Raw genomic sequence first — 25802 nt, 5'->3', positions numbered from 1 at the left:
CTGCTTTTCTAATGCAACACAGTGTATACAGCAGACACAGTGTAACTAGTCGCCACTTATTCCTTCCACCCTAATGGACTGTATCCATTCTTAAACTGCAAACATAAGAAACCCTTCCTTCCTTGCTTTCTTATGTATTCTGTTATAACAAGCAGAAAAGTACCTAATACCATCTGTTTATGTACAGCAGGGAGATTCCTGCTGATCTTTTCACATTAAAAATTGTTTTCTTGAATTTTGATAGCTGTTTGTATCTTATAGATAGAAGTGTTTTGAAATAAAATTTATAATTTCTGAATATTTTTCATCTGTGGCTTGTCGTTTCATTGATTATTATATGTTAGGAAATCTTAATAGGCATAGTAGGTATTAACACTTTACTATTGAACTTTATTTTGTGATGTGAGTAATTAGAAAATAAGATTTTATGTTTTTTAAGATTTTATTTTATGTGCGTGAGTGTTTGACCTGCCTGTGTGTCTGTGTGCCACATGTGTGAAGTGCCCATTGAGGCCAGAAGAGTGTTGGATACCCTGGAACTAGAGTTACAGATGACTGTGACTTGTCATGTGCGTTCTCGGGAATAATGAGCCACTGCTCTTTACTGCTGAGCTATCTCTCCAGCCCCAAGGTTCAGTTCTTTTTGTCTTTTTTTTAAACAGCGGTTTTCAATCTATAGGTCACAACCTTCTGAAGATATCAAAAGAGCCTTTCACTGGATCACCTATGTGATGTTAGCTGCCTACATAAAACAATGGTGCCTGATCTGTGGCTCACAACCCACTGGGGATGTCAAATGACCTTTTCATAAGGTCACCTAACACCATCAGAAAACACAGATATTTATGATTTATGACATTATGACTTTAACAGTAGCAAAATTAATGTTAGGAAGTAGCAGTAAAAATAATTTTATGGTTGGGGGTAACTACAGTATGAGGAACTGTGTTACAGGTCAAAGCACCTGGGAGATTAAGAGCCACTGGTATAAAAAGTACATTTAGTCTTAGTTTAATCCCCTCACCCCAAAATACGCACCGCCATTAAAGGATTTGAAATATTTTAAACAATTATGTTATTCTTCCTATATTTTAAGAAAATATGTGTTTTGCATAAAAAGTTTAAACTCTTTTATGAGCATGGATCTTTTGTAGGTATGTCTGTGTGTGACTTTTGTGCCATGTGCCCACAGAGACCAGAAGATAGCACTGGATCCCCTAAAACTGGAGTTACAGACAATTGTGTGCTGCCATATGGTATTGGGAATCAAATCTGAGTCTTTCTGGAAGAACAGCAAGTCTTCTTAACTGTTGAGCTGTCTCTCCAGCCTCATACAAAAATGGAGTTACTAGCTTAAATTAACAAACATCTTCCCACCTTTATCTGTGGAGAAGCCTAGATATCATGATCCAACTGGGGCCCAAGTATTTTAAACAAATGAGCCCATTTTTATTAGAAGGTCCATAGGCATTTTGCAAATGTGTCCAAGGCCAAGATTTTCCAAGAATGAAGGGCTAGGCAAAGAGGGTCACATCCTCAGTGGAAGCTCAGCCTTACAGACATCTTTACTCTTTAGATCTTGCTTAGCCTTCAGATTTGTGTGGGAAGTGGTTTCTGTTTAAGGCAGCCCAGTTTTTGGTATTTTATTTTATTTAATTTTTATTTATTTGTTTCTTTGTCAAGGGTGAGTTTTTCTTATATAGCCCTGGCCATCCTAGAGCCCACTTAGTAGACCAGACTGGCCTTGAACTCACAAAGGTCTACCTGCCTCTGCCTCTTGACTGCTGGGATCAAAGCCGTACACTACTACCACTGTCATCACTCCCACGGCACCTTTTTTTTTTTTTTTTTCCAGTTGTAAGAAATTAAAGAGCAAGATGTTTGGGATTTCTAGTTGTTGGGTAGAGTATTTTTAGGTCATTATCATGGATATCAGTTATTGTCAGGCAGATTGTTAGGAAATATGGTTCTTGCTTCCTTCCATTGGTGAAGCTCACTTGTTAGTCTTCATCAGAAAGGTGGGAGCTTATCTTTGACTCTTCTTGCCCACGTGTCCTTTTATAGGCAATAAGATTCAGCCTTCCAGATCTGACACTGGTGTAGTCTTGCCTTAGCCTCTGTTTCTGTGACTTCCTACCTGTTAGTAGCCTTAAATATTCTGTATGTAGCTTAATGAGAAGTTAAGATCTGTCTGACCATTGCTGCCTGTGGCGCCTCCATGCTGAGAGGCTCTCCCCTCATCTTCCTCACCCTTGCTCATCCTTCGTAAACTGTCCATGCTTCATCAGCACCTGTCGCAGATCTGAAGCTGAGCTCTTCTTTTTCTTTCTTTTTTTATTGTTTTTTTTTAATTAGATATATTCTTTATTTACATTTCAAGTGAGTTTCCCTTTCCTGGGCCCCCCCTCCCCGAAGTCCCATAAGCCCTCTTCCCTCCCCCTGTTCCCCAATCAACCCTTTCCCATGTCCCTGTCCTGGTATTCCCTGACACTGCTGCACTGAGCTTTTCCATGACCGGGGGTCACTCCTTCCTTCTTCTTGGGCACCTTTTGATATGTGCATTGTGTCTTGGGTATTCCAAGCTTCTAGGCTAATATTTATTTATCAGTGAGTACACACCATGAGTGTTCTTTTGAGACTTGGTTACCTCTCTTAGGATGATGTTCTCCAGTTCCATCCATTTGTCTAAGAATTTCATGAATTCATTGTTTCTAATGGCTGAATAGTATTCCATTGTGTATATATACCACATTTTCTGTATCCATTCCTCCATTGAGGGACATCTGGGTTCTTTCCAGCTTCTGACTATTATAAATAGGGCTACTATGAACATAGTGGAGCATGTATCCTTATTACATGCTGGGGAATCCTCTGGGTATATGCCCAGGAGTGGTATAGTGGGGTCCTCTGGAAGTATCATTCCCAGTTTTCTGAGGAACCTCTAGACTGGCTTCCAGAGTGGTTGTACCAGCTTGCAACCCCACCAGCAGTGGAGGAGTGTTCCTCTTTCTCCACATCCTTGCCAGCACCTGTTTTCTCCTGAGTTTTTGATCTTAGCCATTTTGACTGGTATGAGGTGAAATCTCAGGGTTGTTTTGATTTGCATTTCTTTGATGACTAAAGATGTTGAATATTTCTTTAGGTGCTTCTCAGCCATTCAATATTCCTCAGGTGGCAGGATTAATATAGTAAAAATGGCCATCTTGCCAAAAGCAATCTACAGATTCAATGCAATTCCCATCAAAATCCCAACTCAATTCTTCATAGACTTAGAAAGAGCAATTCTCAAATTCATCTGGAATAACAAAAAACCCAGGATAGCTAAAACTATTCTCAATAGAAAAGAGTATCCCCGACCTTAAGCAGTACTACAGAGCAATTGTGTTAAGAACTGCATGGTATTGGTACAGTGACAGGCAAGTAGATCAGTGGAATAGAATTGAAGATCCAGAAATGGACCCATAGAATTATGGTCACTTGATTTTTGATAAAGGAGCTATAACCATCCAGTGGAAAAAAGATAGCCTCTTCAACAAATGGTGCTTCAACTGGAGGTCAGCATGCAAAAGAATGCAAATTGATCCATTCTTATCTCCTTGTACTAAACTCAAATCCAAGTGGATCAAGAACCTCCACATAAAACCAGACACACTGAAACTAATAGAAAAGAAACTGGGGAAGACCCTTGAGGACATGGGCACAGGGAAAAATTTCCTCAACAGAACACCAATAGCTTATGCTCTAAGATCAAGAATTGACAAATGGGACCTCATAAAACTACAAAGTTTCTGTAAGGCAAAGGACATTGTCAAAAGGACAAAATGGTAACCAACAAATTGGGAAAAGATCTTTACCAACCCTCCATCTGACAGAGGGCTTATATCCAAGATATACAAAGAACTCAAGAAGGTAGACTCCAGAGAGCCAAATATCCCCCTTAAAAAATGGGGTTACAGAGCTAAACAAAGAGTTCTTCTTTTTCTTAAACTTACACTTGGTGTGTGTGTGTGTGTGTGTGTGTGTGTGTGTGTGTGTAGGTAAGAAGGACAACTTGTGAGATCCAGTCCTCTCCTATTACGTGTTCTGGGGATTGAGCTCAGGTTGTCATGTTTGGTCATTACCCACTGTGCCGTCTCTCCGGTCCCTATTCTGTACTTGTAGAAAACATTCTACTTTAGTGTCTGTGCTCCCTGTAAAATACTTATGTTCTTCATGATGCTGCTGTCTTCTCCATTAGCTTCTAAATTCTTCAAAAGGGTGAAACTAAAAAATGTCTTTGTGTTCCAGTGACCAGAGTAGTAAAATTTTTCTAGAACATAAATATTAACTATCATTCTTTTCTCTTTACAAGTCTTTTATTGGCTTTCATTTGCAAACAAGATAAAATTAAGTACCTTATTTGGCAGTTGGTTTAATATGTCATTTTGGTTTATCTCATGTCCTTCTTTTGCTTTATGCTCAGCCATCTTAAATGAGTTTACTAAAACATGCTGTGTTGGGTGTTTAAGTTTCAAAAATATTCTCTTTCTTTTCCCAAAATGTGTCTTCCACCTTCTGTTTCATATCTATTAAGGGTCTATTCATCACTTGTTCAACCTGGTTCAAATGCTGGTTCTTTCAACACTCTTTCTGACTGATAAGCTCTGTAAAGGAAGGCTGCTGACTCCTGGGCACTGCCTCTCTGCTTTTTATTTGATTTCCTTTGAATATGGTAAATTTGGAATGCTTAAGTTCTAATTATTTTACTGCTTATTATAATTTTTAAAATAATTTAATTCTTCTGAATCCCAGTTTTATTACCTTTAAAATATGCCAGCTCTATCCCAAGGACTTCTATTCCTCTCCTTTCTGTTCCATCCATCGTTTGTAACTCTTGTATTCTCAGGTGGATGCTCTTCGATTGCGTTTGGAAGAAAAGGAGACTATGTTGAATAAAAAAACCAAACAAATCCAAGATATGGCCGAGGAGAAGGGCACACAAGCTGGAGAGATACATGACCTGAAGGACATGCTGGACGTGAAGGAGCGGAAGGTCAATGTTCTCCAGAAGAAGGTAAGGCACAGCTGTTGTGAGCGTGGTGGTCCACCTGTGACAGCGCCTTATTCTGAGCACGCTGCCATTCTCTGTCTGCTTAGATTTTGCGGAGTGCTTGGACTATTGTTGCAGGAGGTCGATTGATAGAACTGCTCTGCATGTTCAGTCTTTAATGAACTCAGTAGTACCCTATCTTTCAGTAGGATTTCTCATCCTGTTTCTCAAGTGTCTTAAAAATTGACAGACTATTTGGCTAGCTAACCTATCTCTACAATCTTTAATTGGAATAGAAATGCATTAATATTACACATGTATTATTCATTTCATTACTTAGGTGACAGTTTTGAAGAGTAAAACCTGCTGTCATAATAAACATATCCTGTGCAAGTGCAGACCTCATGCTGGGCTGCTTTACTCCGTGGCTCTGCTGCAGTGCTCTTTGGGAGGCAGTAATGGGCAGCAGGGGAAGACTGGCTCACCTTTTTGACCCTAATAATTATTGGAAATAGGTTTCTTTTGGAATAAAGTTTTCCCAGTTTTTAACTTACATATATATCTAAATATATATACTTTTGCCTGTATAAAGGCTCTGCAGATGTCAGGAAGATACCAAAATAATGTAACTAGAGTGAGAATATATATTTGCTTTTCCATGTGTAGGTTGTCTCCGAAGTACAGAGAAGCAAGCAGTGTGGATACGAAGATAGAAAATTCAGTAAAAATTTAAAACAATTAGATCAGCATGCACTAACAAAATAGTAAAGCAGTATTTAGAGTGTTTCAAGTTTTACAATTACAAAAAGTAAATGAGAACAATTGAACATAAAGTGAAAACATGAGACACAGTCCTTTGCAAATAAGAATGATGAATCACCTTCAAGTTGAGCAGAAAAGGGTCTTTGTACTGTACATACTATAGACAACCTAGCATGCCTATAGCTCTTACCTCAAGGGCATTTCAACTTAATGTGCATTTCTGTTGAAATGATAGACTTGCAATGTTTGACATTTTCTTAGTTTATGGTTAACTTGCTAACAGTAACCAAGAAAGAAGTAACCATGAGCAGGGATGATAGTCATCTGGGTTCTCTGGGAAGGTATACTGGGACTCTGACACAGGATGGCTCTGGTAATAGATGGACTATTAGCCCCTAACTGAGCTGGTTCTCCTGGGCTCCATTGTACACTCCTAGTCTTCCAGTTCTTGTGTAATATTCATGTCTGTATGTACTAGTATAGCCCTGTGCTCAGCAAATACAGTAGGCAATAACACATGGCCAGCGTTCACAGTTGATTGGTACTGGGCTCCTGTTTTCTAGAATTTCCCTTAAAGGAGTTTTATAATAGAGTATCTTCACAACAAATCGGTGAACTTGGAAAAAGGTGACTATTCAGATCTGAGCTACCTTGTTAAATTTGTACTGCTTGCTTGATGCATGCCTTTGTCTTCTTGAGTTTGTTTGCACAAATGTACCAGGAATCCCTTCTGCTTACTTTCATTCCTTGCTTATTTTGCCTTAGTGAGATGAACTGAGATTTATATTTTAAGCAAATAACATACCTTATCACTATTTCCTACACTTTCTAATCAAGTAAGTCTCAAAATCTGTGATTCTTTGAGTTCATTTGCTGTCTCTTAATCTTTCTTTGGTATTACAGAAAACTCCTCACTTGACAGGTAAATTTATTAATGTTTCAATAATAAGCCTGTTACGGGTATAGGTTAATAAAGGGCTGTTTAACTGCCTGTAGAAATCCTTTGAGGTTTCTATGAAATGAATAATTTGTGTGTCTGAATGTTGTGCCATGGCACTGTATGGAGGCTGGAGGAGAGTTCCAGGGGGTCAGTTCACTCTGAGCACCTTGGGCATCTGAGGATTAAGTTTAGGTGGCCAGCCAGGCCTTTGCACAAGCACCTCCCTTGGTGAACATCTCTCTCCTCCCATTCTGTGTTATTGGGTGTGTGTGATGACAGACTTTTACCTAAGATGTCTTGGATAACATAGCACTTCTTTTCCTTTTATTATTATCATCAATAAAACTATGAATATCTATCCTGGATATTTGAAAATGTGACAAAGGTAAAGAAAAAAGGTATAAAAATAAGATTTTAAGATTTGATTTTCTTTTAAGATTTGATTTTCTTTTTAATTGTGTGTATTGTCTGCGTATTGAAATCTGAATGTGTGAATGCAGATCCTAATGGAGTCTAGAAGACAGTGTAGGGTCCCCTGGAGCTCAAGTATTGTGGTTGTGAGCTGCCTGACATGGGTGTTGGTAGCTGATCTCAGGTCCTCTGCAAGGGCAGAAGGGGCTCTCAACCTCAGAGCCACTTCCAGCTCCTAAGCTTTGCTTTTAAGTTGGGAAAATAATTGGTCATATCTTTAGTAAATGTTCTTTTTTAATACAGCAGTAAATAACAAACACATTTCTGCATCTTGGCTTTTGAGAACATGAGCTGTTACAGGCCTATCCCTGGTAGACTATGTTTACTTTAGCCAATCTCCTTTGTCTTTGTCTTTTTCATTGATTTTGTTAGTGTTATACATAATAAAATGAAGTTTTCCTTTTGGAGTTTAAGCCTAGGTTGTTGATTTAATTATTTGGAAAATATCTGGGTTTTCTTTTAATTAGGTCTCAGGTGTTTTTTTCTCTGTAGCAGTTAAGAAAACTGAAAGCTTTCATTCACACATACGATAGGCACTGAGCAGTCTCACTGCTGTTGCTTTAAAGGCCTCATCTTTTAGCATTTTTAGTATGATAAGCTATATAAAGTTTTAAGAAGATATTTCTATTTTGTATATATAGATGTTTTGACTGTGTCTATGTCTGCATACTACATGCATACATGGTAACTATGGAGGCCAGAAGAGAGTATTGGATTCCCTGGAACTGAAGTTGGCTATGTAGGTGTTGGGAATTGAACCTGGAAAGTATTTGCAAAAAAAGAAGGTCAAGGCCTTTCTTATTAATGGGCTTCATTTTAATAAATTTAATTCTGCTTAAAATATCATGTGGAGGTAATGTCAAAGTAGTTCTCAAGTGGTTCCAGTGATTGCAGGAAGTGCTTTGGGATTTCTCTGGTAGAGGAAATCTTTCCCTGGTAGGGATTAGGGCTTCCAAGGCAGAGTACTCAGTTCCACTTGACTAGACTTACATGGATTTATGTCCACTCACAAGTCACTCAGTGAAACATGATCGCTCCTGACGATTGTGCAATGCTGATAAAAACCAAAATCAATCCATGGCAGTGTATAATTGGTATGTAGATTCCGTGAATTCCTCATAGAGCATTGCATTTAGTTTTAGTTTTCCTTTGGTATCAGTTTTTTCATTATAAAATAAAAATCAGGTAGAGAGAAGACATCCTTGTATAATATAATATTTTATTTCTTAATAAATGTGATGATTGTAAAGGTTGTTTAAAGGAATAGTTTTTTTGAGAATAAATAATTTAAAAATATTTATATTTTAATTCACCCGTGTTAGACTTTCTCTTTAGAATAAGTGCTTGTTCAATAGATCATCACAAATTTTTTCCCAAGCCAAAATTGTATGCATGCTTAGATAGGTACTTACTGACTTTTGTCTGTAGCACATAGTGTATACATAAAAAGCCCTTGGGGGTCCAGTGAGGCTTGCCACTGAACCTGACAACCTGAGTTGGATCTCTGGAACCCATGTGGTAGAAGGACAGAACTGTCTAGCAAGCTGTCCTCTGTTCTCCATAGTTAACACCATGGCGTGAGTGTACCCAGACACCCACATAATAAATAAATTAATGTAAAAAAATAAACACAGGATTATGAAGGGGTCCACCTTCTACAGCAGTTTGTCTGGATACCATCTCTAGTGTGGATATATTTGACAGATAGATGATTCCTGTTCCAGATAGGCTGTATGAGAGTTACTCATACTACTTGCAACTGAAAGTTTCTAACCACTCCTTCCTGGAGTGTGTATTTGGAGACAGTTTCTTCAATATAATACAGATTGGCTTTGAACTCATGATCCTCCTGCCTCAGCTTCCTGAAATCCCAACTATAGTGCCACCATACCTGGCTGAATAATTGCTTTTTCCCTAGAATATTTTATCTAATATTTCCTCTAATATTTTATTTAACCCCAGGTAACTAAAAATAGAGAATTCAAAACCATGCAAATGTGGTAGGCTATCATCTTTGTCAGTTCTTTAGTCTGCATGTCTACCCATAAAAAGCGCCATCTTTATATCTCTTAAGCCACAGAAGAGATTATTGCAATGATATCACAATACAAAAACTCCCAGTGTACTGATACTGTCTGCCCACCTTTATCCTTAGGTCCCGTTGATCCCTTCCTGGTCCGTAATAGCACATTTTCTGGCTTCAGGTCCTTAGCACCCGCGCGCGTGCGCACACACACACACACACACACACACACACACACACACACACGACTTGAGGTTATTTCACTTGACTTCCATATCCATTGATTTTCCTGGAAGTCATAGGATCTTGTTTTTGGCTAAGTAGTGCTGTTGTTTACATACCACATTCTTTAACCTTTTGCCTGGAACTTAGACTGATTCCACATTTGGCTGTTGTGAATTTTACAGTAAGCTTACAAGTATCTTTTATATGCAGATTTCATCTTCTACTTAAAAACTCAAGAGATTAAAAAAAATGGTATGGTAGTTCTATCTTTAATGTTTAGAAGAGCTTTCATATTGTATCACACACTGGGATTATCAATTTATGCTCCTAACAATGTATAAAGGTTTCACTTCCCTCAAATTCTGCTAACTTTTTTAAAAAATAAGATCCATTTTAACTGTAGTAAGTTTTTATTTGTCTGGTAACTAAGTGATTTTTTTTTTTTTAACAGTATTGACTATATTTCTTCTTTTGTGTCTCTTCAGATTTTCTCATCCTTGAACTGTTTAAATCTGAGTTTTTTTAAGTAGTTGGAGTATTATCTAGGAAGTCTGCCCATGTCAGTATTCTGAAATGTTCTCCCAGGGCTTCCTCTAGTTTCAGATTGAATTTTAGATCTTAAAGTGTCTTGTCTGTGTTTGGCTACATGGTGAGTTCTTTTTCCTTCCATTCTTCTCTACCTCTTTTCCACCATTTTAACACCAACACAAGAAAAAGGAAGGAGAGGAAATGGATGGCATTGTCAGACTGCTTTCTGCTGATTAAGGGATTTGAGTTCCTTGGGGCAAGTTTGAACTCCACTGTCAGGATATCTAAAGTCCTCTTGTTTCTTCTTTGTGCATGACTAACAAACAGTGACCCACAGCAACAAACCTACAACCTAACAACTGACCTCTTGGGACCCTAGCATTATATACCTAGCATTATATTCAGTCTGAAGCAGCCCCATATCCCACACCTGGGATTAAAATGAAAACATATTCTTACATTTCTGTGTTTTCTTTTAGAGAAACCAAAATTCTCAATATGCCTTTTTTGTTAGTCTCCTATATGTGAATATCCAGTTTTTTAACACCTTTGATTGGGATTGAGACTCAAAGATACCTTGTTTATCTGGTTCATGTCTCCCAACCCCCTTTTTAATGCCAGTACCATGCTCCTTTTGTTGCAGTGGCCTCAAGTATTGCCTCCAGTATTGCCTTTCGCTTAGGTTTGTGTGTGTGTGTGTTCTTATATGACTTTTGGTACTTTTTTCTAGTTCTACAAATTCATGCTATGCCACTCACTATTATTATATTGGGCCTAAATCTTTTTTGTCTAGTAGCTTGTTTGTTTGTTTGTTTTAAATAAAATTTGGTGCTCTTTCAATACTTGGTATATATAAAATTATTATATCTCATTTTTCTTATTATAGCTTGAACATATTTTATAAACGTATTTTATAGTTCATATTTTATATGAACTATATCTTATAAATTTGATGATTTACTGTGTTGATAATATTTCTTTATTATTTTTTATTGACCTATCTATTTTTCTAGTAGGAGTCACTTATGCTCAGTTTTTTTGTTTGTTTTTGTTTTTGTTTTTGTTTTGTTTCATTTTTTGAGCTTTGACTGTACTGGCACTAGCTCTGGAGACCAGGCCGACCTTGAATTCAGAGATCCATGCCATCTCTGCCTGTGTTCTGAATGGTGTTTACTAACTTCTCTGAATGTAGGATTCCTTTAAGCCTATTAAAAATAATCTTGGTAGTTATTTTCTTTGAAGACTGAAATATATCATTCCATGTCCTCTGACCTTGTAGAGTACTTTCTATGACTGGTCTAATATATTTGCCTTTAAATCTTACTTGGTGTATCTCTCTTTCAGAGTGAAATATTCCTTCTTAGTCCTATACTTTTAATAATTCAACTATAATAATTTAACTAATAAAAGAGAAATAAATCATAAAGAGCAAATGTAAAGACCAAATATCTGGTTCATTTGTATGCTTGAGGAAGAAGAGCTGGAGGCATGGAAAACTTCTTCAATAAAAATAATGGGAAAAACTCCCCAAAATCTTTGGGCAAATAGGATAAATAAGTTCAGGAAGCATTTAGACCTCAAGCACACATGACCATAAATATACTTTGCCACATTTATAGTATCTGCTTTGATTTATATCAGCCATCTATCCATCTATCCATTCATCTATCCATTCATCCATCCATTCATCCATCCATCCATCCATCCATCCATCCATCTATCCATCCATCCATCCATCCAGGTTGACCAAGAACTCTTGATTCTCCTACCTCTTTCTCCCAAAGTGCTGAGATTGTAGGCATGCACTATCATGCTTGGTTTGTCTTAATCTTTAGTTCATGTATTCTCTTACTTAATCAAATAGAATCCCAGAACTATTTATCAAGTCTGTATGGAAGTTGCTTTACATTTAATTCCCACAACCATGAAAACTATTTAAAATTGACAGCCCATTTCTAGGATTGAAACTTCTACGCATTCCAGTCTCTTTGAGATTTAAAGTCTATTCCTCAGTAGGCCAGTAAGTCCATCTTTTGCTCAGTTTCAGCTCATAATGGGACACTCTTTCTCTCTTCTCATGCCATATGGTAGAAGTTGGCCTCTTCATTTTTCTCAGCATTCTCAGCGCCTGACATGTGATAAGGACATTAGCAGTTGTCTACTGCATAGGACTCTGGGTGTCTAGTCTTGTCTCTCCTTGTGAGCCAGGTCTGGTGAGCACCTGGGTAGGAGAAAGAAATAATGCTTTTGAGAAAATGAATGCATTTAAGTGTAGAAGAAATGAATGAACACAACAAGAAATTTCACTGAAATACTTGTTGTTTAGATAAAGGGTGTTTTTTTTTTCTTTTTTATTCAATATACTCTTTATTTACATTTCAAGTGATTTTCCCTTTCCTGAATACCCCCTTCCAAAAAGTTCCATAATCCCTCTTGCCTCCCCCTGTTCCCCAATCCACCCCTTTCCATTTTCCTGTCCTGGTATTCCCCTACACTGCTGCACTGAGCCTTTCCAGAACCAGGGGCCACTCCTTCCTTCTTCTTGGGCATCAATTGATATATGAATTGTGTCTCAATATGAATGGGACCTCAGGAAACTGGAAAGCTTCTGTAAGGCAAAGGACATAGCCAATAAGACAAACAGGCAACTTACATATTAGGAAAAAAAAAACTTCACTAACTCCACATCTGATAGAGGGCTAATATCCAAAATATATAAATAACTCAAGAAACTAATCACTAAAAACCAACAACTCAATGAAAAACTGGTGTATAGAACTAAATCAAGATTTTACAACCGAGGAATCTCCAATGGCTGAGAAGCACCTAAAGAAATGTTCAAGTCCTTAGTGATCAGAGAAATACAAATCAAAATGATCCTGAGATTCTACCTTACACCAATCAGAATAGCTAAGATCAAAAACACGTGTTGGAGACATGAGCTAACCAAAGAATTTTCACCTGAGGTCTATCAAATGGCTGAGAAGCACCTAAAGAAATGTTCAACATCCTTAGTCATCAGGGAAATGCAAATCAAAACCACCAGAGATTTCACCTCACACCAGTCAGAATGGCTAAGATCAAAAAGTCAGGAGAAAAAAGAGGCTGGCAAGGATATGGAAAAAGAGGAACACTCCTCCACTGCTGGTGGGGTTGCAAGTTGGTACTACCACTTTGGAAATCAGTCTGGTGGTTCCTCAGAAAACTGGGAATGATACTTCCGGAGGATAAAGGGTGTTTTTTAAAGTGTTTTAAAAACCTAAATACTAACATACAAGGACAGGTTTTCCTTTATACAAGTGATTCAGTTTTCTTTGTGGTTGTTGTGTTCTTTGTCTCTCAGTTTGTTGTACACAGTGGTATCTTAGAAGTACGTGTGTTTCATATGGATTCATTGCAGTCCCTCTCAGCATTCTGACCTCACATTGAAACTTTGTGCTTCAAAACTTACCTAGGGATTTGCCTATCTGTATATTGTCTTTTCTCTGTGGTGGTACAAAATTCTGCCTGCAGTAGGGTTGAGCATATTGTTTTGAAACAATTAAGTTTAAATTATTTCTACAGAGAACACATATGCACATCCACATCATAATTTGTTTATCTCTTAAATAATTTTTATTGTGCCTATTTCTACCCTTTTTAATGTTTTTTTTTTTCTTAAATGTATATGTATATTTAGATAGAAAATCTTCAGGAACAACTAAGAGATAAAGAAAAGCAGATGAGCAGCTTGAAAGAGCGAGTCAAGTCGCTTCAGGCGGACACCACTAACACAGACACAGCCCTGACAACTTTGGAGGAGGCTCTTGCGGATAAAGTAAGTGACTGGCCTGGCTCTTCCCAGACTTTGTGTTCTGCTTTCTCATTATCCTAAAATTGGCTATAAATGCAGAGGAAATCCTGTCACAGATGCTTCTTTCCAGCTGATATGCGTAGTATAAAGTGGAAGGACAGTCTAGTTACTATTAGATGTTAGCACCAGCTTCTAGGCAAGATTGGATGTACAACAAAAGACCATAGCCACATTTCCTAAAGAATTAGTATGTGTTCCCTATTTTTCTGCTTTCCAAAGGAAACAAAAATTCATTATTTGATTAGCTAGATATGCAGGATATCTGACATTGACCATCAGGGTATTATCCCAGACTAGCTGTGCTCTGTTACCTTTCTACCACATGACATATTCATAGAATTTATTTATGAATATTACAGCCTTACTAATTTTCTAGTCTTGGCTTACTCCTAAAAGAATTTTTAAAATTTGCTTGTATATATGTCTGAGCATCACATGTGTGCCTTGTATCCCCAAAGGCCAGGGAAGGCATTGGATCCTCTGATACCAGGTGGGTACTAGAAATTGAACCTGAGTCCCTTGGAAGAGTAGTCAGTGCTCTTAACCACTGACCCATCTCTCTAGCACCTTGGCTTCTATTACTTTGTTTTGCCTTTATGAGCATACTTGACTTTTTTTTTTTTAAAGGAATGGTTGGATGAAAAAGTGGTGAGAATGTATTTTAGAGAATATCCTTATGGTGTTTTGTTCGTTTCTTGTTGTTCGCTTTGGAGGGGGTGTTGTTTTGTGACGAGGTCTCATGTAGTTTAGGCTATTCTCAGGTTCACTGTGTAGCTTAGTGTCTTAGTCGGGGTTCTTTAGAGGAACAAGTGATAGAATAAATCTGCCATCCATCTGTCTGTCTATATATGTCATACATCTATATAATGAGGTTTTATTACAATGGCTTGCAGGCTGTGGTCCAGGTAGTTCAACAATGAGGGTCTACCAGTGGAAGGTCCAAGAATCCAGTAGTTTTCAGTCCACAATGCTGGATGTTTCAGCTGGTCTTCAGCATGTGCCAGAATCCTGAAGAAGAAATGGACTTGCTAGTAAGAGTGAGAACACGTAGGAAAAGAGAACTAGATGTGCCCAGCTATTTGGGTTTTAGTTAATTCCAGATGTAGTCAAGATGGCAACCAAGACTAGCCATTATACTCAGGGCAGTCTTTAAGTCTTGATTCTCCTGCTACCAAGTCCCAAGTGTGGGGATTAAAATGTTATCTTACGATGCTGTACTTACTTTTTTTTTTTTTTTTTTTTTTGGTTTTTGTGTAGTCCTGGCTATCTTGGAACTCACTTTGTAGACCAGGCTGGCCTCGAACTCAGAAATCCACCTGCCTCTGCCTCCCAGAGTGCTGGAATTACAGGCGTGCGCCACCACCGCCCAGTGCTGTTGTACTTTCTTTGAGATATTTAATTGGATTTTTTTTAGAGCCATAGGGCAACATTTGTTAGGCCTTTTGGACTCAGAATGTTTTAATCTGCTCACCAGAATGAATGCATGTTTTCCAAGTATGTTTAAAAACATTACCCAGAACTATACTTAAATTGCTTTAGCCTTCACATTTCCTGAGCACCTGAGCAGAGGTTTTAATTTTTCTATCACTTTTCTGTCCTCTTATGTAAGATCAGCTTCTCATAGATCCCCCTACTTTTGATATATGAGTTATGAGTAATTCCTATTGTTTTGTAGGTATCAGTATTATTATAGTGAAGAACTATGTGTTACTTCTTGTCCTATGGACGTATACATAAATTTCTAGTTACTTGGAAATTGAATTTTAATGGGAACATTTCAAGAGAATGCATTAGTGCTATCTAATGAATTTCAAATGATTGGAAATCAACTCTTGGTATTTAAAAATAAACAAAGTTGGAGATTACTGGTTGCAGTTGGAAAAATGAGTTCTTTGAAAACTGAATTCTTGAAGTGCTTACCATTCTCTTTTTGGTCAGAAGAAGCAGAGTATGTTGATGTAAGTATACACTGGAGTATCCTCATGTCTTGGCATGCTTTCTTTTTAGGAACGGACAATTGAACGCTTAAAGGAGCAACGGGACAGGGATGAGCGAGAGAAGCAAGAGGAGATTGATACCTACAAAAAAGACCTTAAAGACTTGAAAGAAAAAGTCAGCCTATTGCAAGGAGACCTCTCCGAGAAGGAGGTTAGGATTACTGAATTAGTCGCTGCATTGTGTGTATCTGCTGCTGTCTGCACAGTGTACACAAGCAAGAAAGGTTTTCTCAGTATCCTGTGGTAGGTGTTCCAGATGCTGCAGAAGCTGTGGGCTATAGAAGACTGACTCCTTTATTTCCTTTACTGCCTTGTTCTGTGTGCTTAGTTTCTGAGGGGATCCCCGATGCTTATGTAGACCCTAGTAGAGTGCTGAAGCCCAGTTATACTTATACTGCTAACAGTAAGGAAGGCGGCATAACAAGAGGAAGTCTAACTACAACCACTGTTAGAAACATAATAGCCTATGACTTAGTTCACTTCATGAGTTTTGTTTTTATTTTTTAGTAATCCTGTTAGTATCACTTAAGTAGCTACAAAGTTGAATGTTATGTAATGACGAATCTAGTAGGTCTGTCTAATAACTGTAGAAAGTTTGTAGATGTAAGTTTCTACAAGAATTTCCTGCTAAGAGAGGGAAACATGCATATTCAAATTGGTGTAGTTACTGAGTTTGTCTTCTTGTATTCTTAAAGCTCAGTCTCCTTTTATCTTGTGAGACTAAGTACAGTGGGTTAGAACCCTTGTTCTGTTTTTGAGCAGGGCCTCCTGTTAATTCAGGCTAGCCTTCAACTTCTTTTTTTTTTTTATTCGATATATTTTTTATTTACATTTCAAATAATTTCCCCTTTTCTGGCTCCTCACTCCCCGAAAGTCCCACAAGCCCTCTTCCCTCCACCTGTTCCCCCATCCACCCCTTCCTGCCTACCTGTTCTGGTATTGCCCTATACTGCTACACTGAGTCTTTCCATAACCAGGGGCCACTCCTCCGTTCTTCTTGGACATCATTTGATGTGTGGATTATGTTTTGGGTATTCTAGTTTTCTGTAGTCTTCAACTTCTAATCCTCTTGCCTCTACCTCCTGAGTTACAGGTGTAGTTACAGGTTATGCCTGGTTTATGTGTAACTAGAGATTGAACCTACAACTTAATGCATGCCAAGCTAACTCTTTACCTGAGTTTCATCCCTAGTCATTGTTAGGACCCTTTATTAGTACCAAGAATCAGCCAGCTTTTAATTAATGTCTGAAAACTAAACCAATGTCTGAAAGTTTTATAGTTCATGCATGTTCTCCAAATGCTATGAATATAAGTTAAAAAACTTAACCCCACATTTGATTTCACAGTATTATTGTGAATATGTCTTGCTTTTTTAGGCTTCTCTCTTGGATCTCAAAGAGCATGCTTCTTCCCTGGCTTCCTCAGGACTGAAAAAGGACTCACGGCTCAAGACCCTAGAAATAGCTCTTGAGCAGAAGAAGGAAGAGTGCCTAAAAATGGAGTCACAATTGAAAAAGGTTGAAGAAAAAGTTCCCATTATTATTTTTCTTTACATAAGAACACTGTGGATAGCTCTGAGTGCTTTTTTTTCTTTTTCTTTTTCTTTTTCTTTTTCTTTTTCTTTTTCTTTTTCTTTTTGTAAAGCTAAGGATTTATAGTGATAATACAGAATTTACAGTTAATTTTATTTTTTATTGTTTTAAGCTAGGTTTGGTGTTACAGTTGTGACCAAATACCTAAGATAATCAGTATTAAAGTAGGAAAAGATTTATTTAGATTTATAGTTTGAGGGGCTACAGTCCATGGTTAGATGATTCCAGTGCTTTTAGGGTTTAGTGAGGCAGAGCATCCTGGCCACCAGGAAAGCAGATAGGAGTGAAGACAAAGTCTTCATTTCAGATCGTGTCCCCAGTCATCTCCTTCCTCTGCTAAGATCCTACCTCTCCGCCTGACCCCTCAGTAGTGCCGTCACATTGTGATTTAGGGATTAACCCACAGATTTGGTCAGATATACTGACTCGTTTCCCAATCACCCCGCTAATGAACATTGGTAAATCAGGCCTTTTCAACAAATGGTGCTGGTTCAACTGGAGGTCAGCATGCAGAAGAATATTAGACATTTTCAATTTTACTACACATACGCACATGCGCACGCGCACGCGCGCGCGCGCGCGCGCGCGCACACACACACACACACACACACACACTCAAGAAGAGATTTACCAAGTCGATGATAGAAACACTTATTTAAAACAATTTTAAAGCTGACCATGGTAGCATTCATCCCAGCAAGCACTTGAAGGGCAGAGGTAGTTGGAATTTCATGAATTCCAATCCAGCCTGGTCTACATAGCAAGCTGCAGGACAGCTAGTGTTATATAATAAGAATATATCTTAGTAAGTGAATTAGTTAACTTTGCAAATAGAATAGAATATTTAATTCAAGATGTAAACCTAAGACATGAAGCACACACTTACAATCCTAATATAAAAGGCTGATACAGAATTTGCTATGCTATTAAGAGAAGGTTCATGGGTTCTCCTTATAGCAACCTTTCTCTCTCTCTCTCTCTCTCTCTCTCTCTCTCTCTCTCTCTCTCTCTCTCTGCTGACTTGTTTTACATCTTTTGAGGCTTTCTTTCTTCTTTTTTTGTTTTTTTGGATTTGGTTTTTTCGAGACAGGGTTTCTCTGTGTAGCCCTGGCTGTCCTGGAACTCACTTTGTAGACCAGGCTGGCCTCAAACTCAGAAATTCACCTGCCTCTGCCTCCCAAGTGCTGGGATTAAAGGCATGCACCACCACTGCCTGGCTAACCTTCTTCACTTCATCATATTCCTCCTCCTCTTCCTCTGCTCTTCTTCCTTCTCCTCCTCTTCTTCCTTATTCTCCACCTCTTCTTCTTTCTTCTCTTCTTCTTCATCTTCCTTCTCCTCTTTCTCTTCCTCCCCTGCTCCTCTTTTTTTCTTCTATCTTCTTCTGGGGGGGGGGGGTTTATACAAGTTTCTCAGTGAAGCCTTAGCTGTCTTAGAACTCACTCTGTAGACCAGGCTGGCCTTACCCTCACAGAGATCCATCTGCTTCTGTTTCTTGAGTGCTAGGATTAAAGATGTGTGCCACTACTGCCCGGCAGATTGATCTTAATGTTTATTTCTCGTGAATCATTGGCTCCTAAGTTATATTTAACCTTGCACTTCTGTTTAGTTATAGTTACTGGTCATTCCTCTCCCTTCCATTGTTATTCTTTTCCTACTATTCATTCCTATGAACTGTATTATTTTTATTTTACTTTAAAGGTATATTTTAAAGATTTATTATTAGGGCAGGAGGAATGACTCAGCAGTGTGTATTGCTCTTTCAGAGGACTGAGGTTTCATTTCCAACACCCACATCAAGCAGCTTCTAGCTGTTTGTAACTCCAGTTCCAGGGATCCAGTGCCTCTGGTCTCCATGGCACCTACATTCACATGCACAAACTGACACATATATGATTAAAAATTTTTAACAAGTATTATTATTATTGCTATTATTATTATTAAGTTATTAATATGTATGTTTGTGTATCAGAGCTTACTGGAAACTGAATTCAGGTCCTTTGGAAGAGCAGCAAGAGCATTTAACTACTGAGTCATCTTACATGCTTGTTGACTGTTTTAAATCAAATATATATTATCTTGAGTGTCATCTTATATACCTCTTCTCTGTTTTAAGTTGAAATTATCTTGAGTGTATATACATACTCATTTGTTAAATGATTGAGTTTTTGTCCTATGTCAGTTAACAGAATGGACAATGAGGATGTAGCAATGGGCAATATAGAACTGCCCATTGTCTTCCAAGAATTAATAGTTTCTCTTAGGGAAAATAGACACATAGCCAGCAAAGCCAAGCAAGTCACATATATGGTCTAGGGTGCAGAGGAGCTCTCCATGGAATTAACACTTATCTTACTGGTGACCTCAAAGTTAGGATAATCTACCATGTTTGAACCCCAGGACATTGGTATTTATATTTTCATATTTATAGCACAAACAATAGCCATAGTCAAATGTAATCAGATTTATCTTAGTGGCATTGATTAGAAGCCGTTGTTATTTGTTTGTCTTTTGTCTCCCCTAAACCTCTTTGTTTGCTATTTGTGTGTGTGTGTGTGTGTGTTTGTGTGTATAGTGGGGATGTTTTTATTCATTCTTGCCTTTGCTTGCATCTTCAGTTTCTTTTTCTTCCTCTTGATATATAAATATGATGAACAGTGTGAAATAGCTCCTGTACTCTTCCTTGCTGTCAGACACACTATATTAGAGAGGGATCACTGTAGCTTTCTCCTGTCCTTGAGAGAATGATCAAGAAAGGAATTTCCCTTCTTTAATTACAAAAACAATGTGAAACAAACTAATCTCAGTAGGTTGTGGAGAATAGTGATCTTTTTACTCCTCAGACATGCATAGTTGTTTCTGATTACATTAAAGGATAGGTAGTAAATTGAAGAAAGTAAATTTTCCTCCCACTGGGGATAAAACCGTAAATGGTCATGAAGCATTCACTCTCCTTAATGTAAATAATATTTTTATGACTTAATTTACCCCAAAATTTCTCATTTTCTTAAAACTTTGTGTCATATTTTTCTAAAATATTTTCTAAAGAATTTATCTACCTCTTTAATATTGTTGAAATATTTAAAGAGATTATTTTATTTTTCTGCTTATTCAATAAGAAAGAAATGAATGTTTTAATCTTTATCTTCTCATTCAGTACTTTCATTATATACATGTGACTTTAGACATTTGGGAGAATAAATATTTCAGGTTGCTTTGAGACCTTTGAAGCTCGGTCCTCAGCTTGTAGTACTGTTTTGGCAGGTACAGAAGCTTTTAAAGTCAAGTCTGGATGGCTAAAGTAGATCACTAAACCCTTAGGGTTCAGCCAGGCTATTCTTGTAACGGAGTTCTTTGCTTCCTCTCTGTCCCTTGTAACAGGGCATGCTGATTACTCTCAGCTCACACTGCCACGGCTGGAGCCCCAGCCAGTGGTCCTTCCCCGTGATAAATTTTACCTTTAACCACCAGCAGCAACAATCCCTCTTCCCTTTAGTTTCTGTTTTTCAGGGATTCTGTTACAGTAAAAAGAAAATTACAACTAATCACTTGGAAATTAATTTTAAATTAAGGACTTTTTAGTATACTCTAAAATATATTGACATTATTGGCTGCCTTTTACAACAGAACCATGAATAATATCTTTTCTTAGTTCTTAGAATGAGTCTTGCTCTTTACCTTCTGATTGCCAGTCCTAGGTTTCTTGTAAAATTCTGAATTTTTTGCTTTAGTAAAATATATTTGAAAGTAGCTGTTTCTTTTTGTTTGTTTGTTTAGGTTGCTTTCGAGGCAACTTACTATGTAACTCTGGCTGTCCTGGAACTCACTGTATATCAGGCTGGCTTAAAAATCACAGAGACCCACCTGTCTGCCTCCAAGTACTGGGATTAAAGTGTGAGCCCCTATGCCTAGTCAGATTTCTGTTGTCCTCACCTAGCTCCATTTTCCCAGCATCAGTTATCCATATGATTTGGAACACTATAGGCCATTTGACTTATCCATTTGGTCAGGAGAAGGAAATGCAGAAGAGGAGAGAGATCAGGACTTAGAGCCCTCCAGTGCTTTCTTCATTAGTCTCACTCTAAAGCATCAGTTGGATTATGATGCATTTTGGCCTCATAATAAATATTCCAAGATAAAATAGCATTTTAAAAGAAATCCATTTGTAAGCTAAAGTAATTCTTCTCTATTTATTACTAATATTTTCACTATGTGATCTGTAAGCAAAGAGAAGCCATTAGAAACTGAAGATTAGCCATTTAAATAGTTGATAACACTATTTGCATTGAAATATAAATAGTTCTTTGGGTGTGGATTCCAATGTATAGACTTTGAGAACTTTCTTTTTTTGGGGGGGGGTGGGTAGGCACATGAAGCAACATTGGAAGCCAGAGCCAGTCCAGAGATGAGTGACCGAATACAGCAATTGGAGAGAGAGATTTCCAGGTACAAAGATGAATCCAGCAAGTCCCAAACAGAAGTTGACCGTCTCTTGGAAATCTTAAAAGAGGTGGAAAATGAGAAGAATGACAAAGATAAGAAAATAGCTGAGTTGGAAAGGTAAGGAAGGAGAACTAAGTGATGCTCGTTGGGACAGAAAAATTCAAGCATGTTTTACAACTTCTGAGGAAATGTTTCCAATAGTATGTACAGTCAAACTTGGTACTTACTTGCTTTTTCTACTGTATTATCTTCTTATTCTTCTAAGTCCCTAAAGGATGACATGGAATAGGGATAAAGTAAGAAACTATCACTTGAACATCATTGACAAGAGAAGATATTCATTGATTAAGGGCCCAGTTTCCTCCTAGCTATATTCCAGAGAGTCCAAGGGGATCATTGGTTTTATTATTGCTTTGTGTAATGAGTGAATGATTCTCAAGTTTAAAATGTTGTGCTCATAATCTTTTGGGCTGTGAATTTTTAGGATGCATAATCTAGAGCATAGGAAAGTAAATTCATATCAGTTTTAAATTAGAAGGGACATTATGATGCTAATGTAAGAGACTCATAGATGAGTCTTCCCAGGTTTTAAATTTGAAATCTTCAGTGAGTTGTATTTGAACAGATCCTGCCAGAGATAGCTGTCTTGGAATATTGTTTGTCTTTTATATAGAAGATCAAGCATATAGTCTTATTACTGTTTTCTTTTATTTGGTCTATTTAACGTAATATCACAAATACACATAAACACCTTTTCCAGTAGAATTTCATTATCACCACATTCTTCTAGACACCTGGAAGTCATCAAACTCAGGGCCGAAATCAATCAAGTAGAAACAAAGAGAACCATACAAAAAATCAACAAAACCAGGAGCTGGTTCTTTGAGAAAATCAACAAGATAGATAAACCCTTAGCCAGACTGACTAAAGGGCACAGAGAAAGTATCCAAATTAACAAACTTAAAAATGAAAAGGGAGATATAACAACGGAAACTGAGGAAATCCAAAAAATCATCAGATCCTACTACAAGAGCCTGTACTCAACACAACTGGAGAATCTGGAGGAAATGGACAATTTCCTTGACAGATACCAAATACCAAAATTAAGTCAGGACCAACTAGACCATCTAAACAGTCCCATAATGTCTAAAGAAATAGAAGGAGTCATAGAAAGTCTTCCAACCAAAAAAAGCACAGGACCAGATGGTTTCAGTGCAGAATTCTATCAGACCTTCAAAGAAGAGTTAACACCAATACTCTTCAAACTGTTCCACAAAATAGAAACAGAAGGAACACTACCCAATTCCTTCTACGAAGCCACAATTACGCTGATACCAAAGCCACACAAAGATCCAACAAAGAAAGAGAACTTCAGACCAATTTCCCTTATGAACATCGATGCAAAAATACTCAATAAAATTCTTGCCAACCGAATCCAAGAACACATCAAAACGATCATCCACCATGATCAAGTAGGCTTTATCCCGGGAATGCAGGGTTGGTTCAATATACGGAAATCCATCAATACAATCCACTACATAAACAAACTCAAAGAACAAAACCACATGGTCATTTCATTGGATGCTGAAAAAGCATTTGACAAAATTCAGCATCCTTTCATGCTTAAAGTCTTGGAGAGAACAGGAATTCAAGGCCCATACCTAAACATAGTAAAAGCAATATACAGCAAACCGGTAGCCAGCATCAAACTAAATGGAGAGAAACTCGAAGCAATCCCACTGAAATCAGGGACCAGACAAGGCTGTCCCCTTTCTCCTTATCTTTTCAATATTGTACTTGAGGTACTAGCTCGGGCAATTCGACAACATAAGGAGGTCAAAGGGATACAAATTGGAAAGGAAGAAGTCAAACTATCATTTGCAGACGACATGATCGTCTACCTAAGTGACCCAAAGAACTCCACTAGAGAGCTCCTACAGCTGATAAACAACTTCAGCAAAGTGGCAGGTTATAAAATCAACTCAAGCAAATCAGTGGCCTTCCTATACTCAAAGGATAAGCAGGCTGAGAAAGAAGTTAGGGAAATGACCCCCTTCACAATAGCCACAAACAGTATAAAGTATCTTGGGGTGACTCTTACCAAACATGTGAAAAAAATGATGTTTAAGGAATAATTCATTTTCTTGAAAGCTGGAACATTTCTGACAACATCTTTAAATTATTTACTGAAGTTTAAATTTTGGGAGTTAGAAGTAGGCTTAATATTTTCCTTTCAAGTTACTGTTTCTTTTATTCCACATTTGTAGACTTTCAGTGAACCAAAAATGCAAATAATTGGGTTTCTCATTCCTGCCTATACATTTTGGTTTGATTAACACTATATATATATATTCTATAGTTCTTGATGATTTATTTCTTTTTATGTGTACCAGTGGTTTGTCTTCATGTATGTGTGTGCACTGTGTGTGTCTGGTGCCCTTGGAGGTCAGAAGAGGTTGTTGGATCCCCTGGAACTGGGGTTAGAAATGATTGTGAGCCACCACGTGGATTCTGGAAATCCAACCCTGGTCTTCTGGGAGAGCAACCACTGAGCCTTAACTTCAGCCCCTTTGCTTAAATTCTTAATTAATATTCTATGACTATAGATTGTGTGCATTTGCATTTATGTTGATCTTTGTACATCTTCCTTTCCACAGCATGTTTGTGTGTACACACACACTTTGTGAGGGCCTTGAAATCATCAGTACTGCATTTGCATTAAGATGTCATACTTTTGAAGAATGTTATCCTACTGTTAAAGGAATTTCTGAATAATATTCCTTTCTTGTTTGATTTTTTTAATTGAAAGACCTTCATTTGAAGTTATTATTTTCTGTTGTTATGCAGCTAGCTTTAAAATGATTCATTTTTAGCTTAATACTGTTTTTTCTTTTTCTTTTTTTTTTTTGGCGAGATGGACATGTTGTGAAGAATGATAAGAAGTAGAGCTAAGTTAAACACAAAAGATTGAAAACTAGGAACACCATGTGAGAGGGAATTTTTGTGAGGTATTTGTCTTTATAAATCTGGATATCCTCAGTATTTTTCTAGTCCCATCTATTTCTCTGCATTTCATGATTTCCTGTTTCTTTACAGCTGAGTAATGTTCTATTATATGTATCTACCACATCTTCCTTACCCACCAATCAGGTAATGGGCATCTAGGTTAATTCCATTTCCTAGCTCTTGGGAATAAAGCTGCAAGTGTGTGCAAGTATCTTTATAGTAGGAAGTAAGGTCCTTCAGGTACATGGTCTGTGATTTGGATGGATCGGTCATATGGTAGTTTTAAATGATCTCCTTCTTCAGGAATTTCATTTTTTATAATTGTAACACATTGTATAATTAGATATATGTATCCATTCTCTGGTCATACAGCTTTGTAATATTGTTTGAAGATCACAAAATTTCTTGCTTACCAACAGCCACCACCATCACCAGGCCCATGACCTTGACCACCACATACTCAAACTCCAAAGTAACAAAATCCCAGTCCAGTTGGTTTGGTCCTCTTTGCTCATAACACTTATTTAAAGGCTTCTCATTTCAATGGGATTTGTCTGTTTGCTTAAATTTAACCCAGTATTTTGAGCAGAAGTGGCTTTGTACTATATCACAGTTTGCTGAGAAACTAAGTTAGATTTTCATTTCCTTTCATTTTTGGATTCGATTTTTATAAACTGAGTAGGACTTGTTTTTGGAGTTGGTCAGTGTACTCAATGTACTCTCTCTGAGATAGCTGGGCTTACTTTATAGCCTTTGTTCCCAGATTTAGTGCTGGAGAGTGTGTCTGTGGCTGTTATATCTGACTGAAGTTTGTTTCTTGTATTGCCCTTCCACTGTTTCCTATGTTTTTCTTTTGGTTTGTTTCATCCTGGTACTGTCCTGCTGGGGTTCTTTGTATATATTGGATATTAGCCCTGTATCTGATGTAGGGTT

The 25802-nt window shown here is 37.6% G+C and overlaps 1 protein-coding gene across 4 annotated transcripts in view; it reads left to right on the top strand.

Annotated features, from left to right (window-relative positions):
• Erc1 (ELKS/RAB6-interacting/CAST family member 1) overlaps positions 1 to 25802 on the top strand; it is a 296730-nt gene that overhangs the window by 86793 nt on the left and 184135 nt on the right. For all 4 annotated transcript variants that reach the window (XM_052174710.1, XM_052174709.1, XM_052174714.1 and 1 more), the window contains 5 exons: positions 4886 to 5053; positions 13658 to 13795; positions 15839 to 15979; positions 17205 to 17345; positions 21787 to 21980. In XM_052174710.1, the coding sequence (XP_052030670.1) occupies positions 4886 to 5053; positions 13658 to 13795; positions 15839 to 15979; positions 17205 to 17345; positions 21787 to 21980 (782 nt within the window). The remainder of the gene's footprint in view (positions 1 to 4885; positions 5054 to 13657; positions 13796 to 15838; positions 15980 to 17204; positions 17346 to 21786; positions 21981 to 25802) is intronic.

The sequence above is a fragment of the Apodemus sylvaticus genome, chromosome 2, assembly GCF_947179515.1.
Source record: "Apodemus sylvaticus chromosome 2, mApoSyl1.1, whole genome shotgun sequence".
Classification (NCBI taxonomy): Eukaryota; Metazoa; Chordata; class Mammalia; order Rodentia; family Muridae; genus Apodemus; species Apodemus sylvaticus.
The sequence above is the reverse complement of the archived record's forward strand: the minus strand, read 5'-3'. Positions and strand labels throughout refer to the sequence as shown.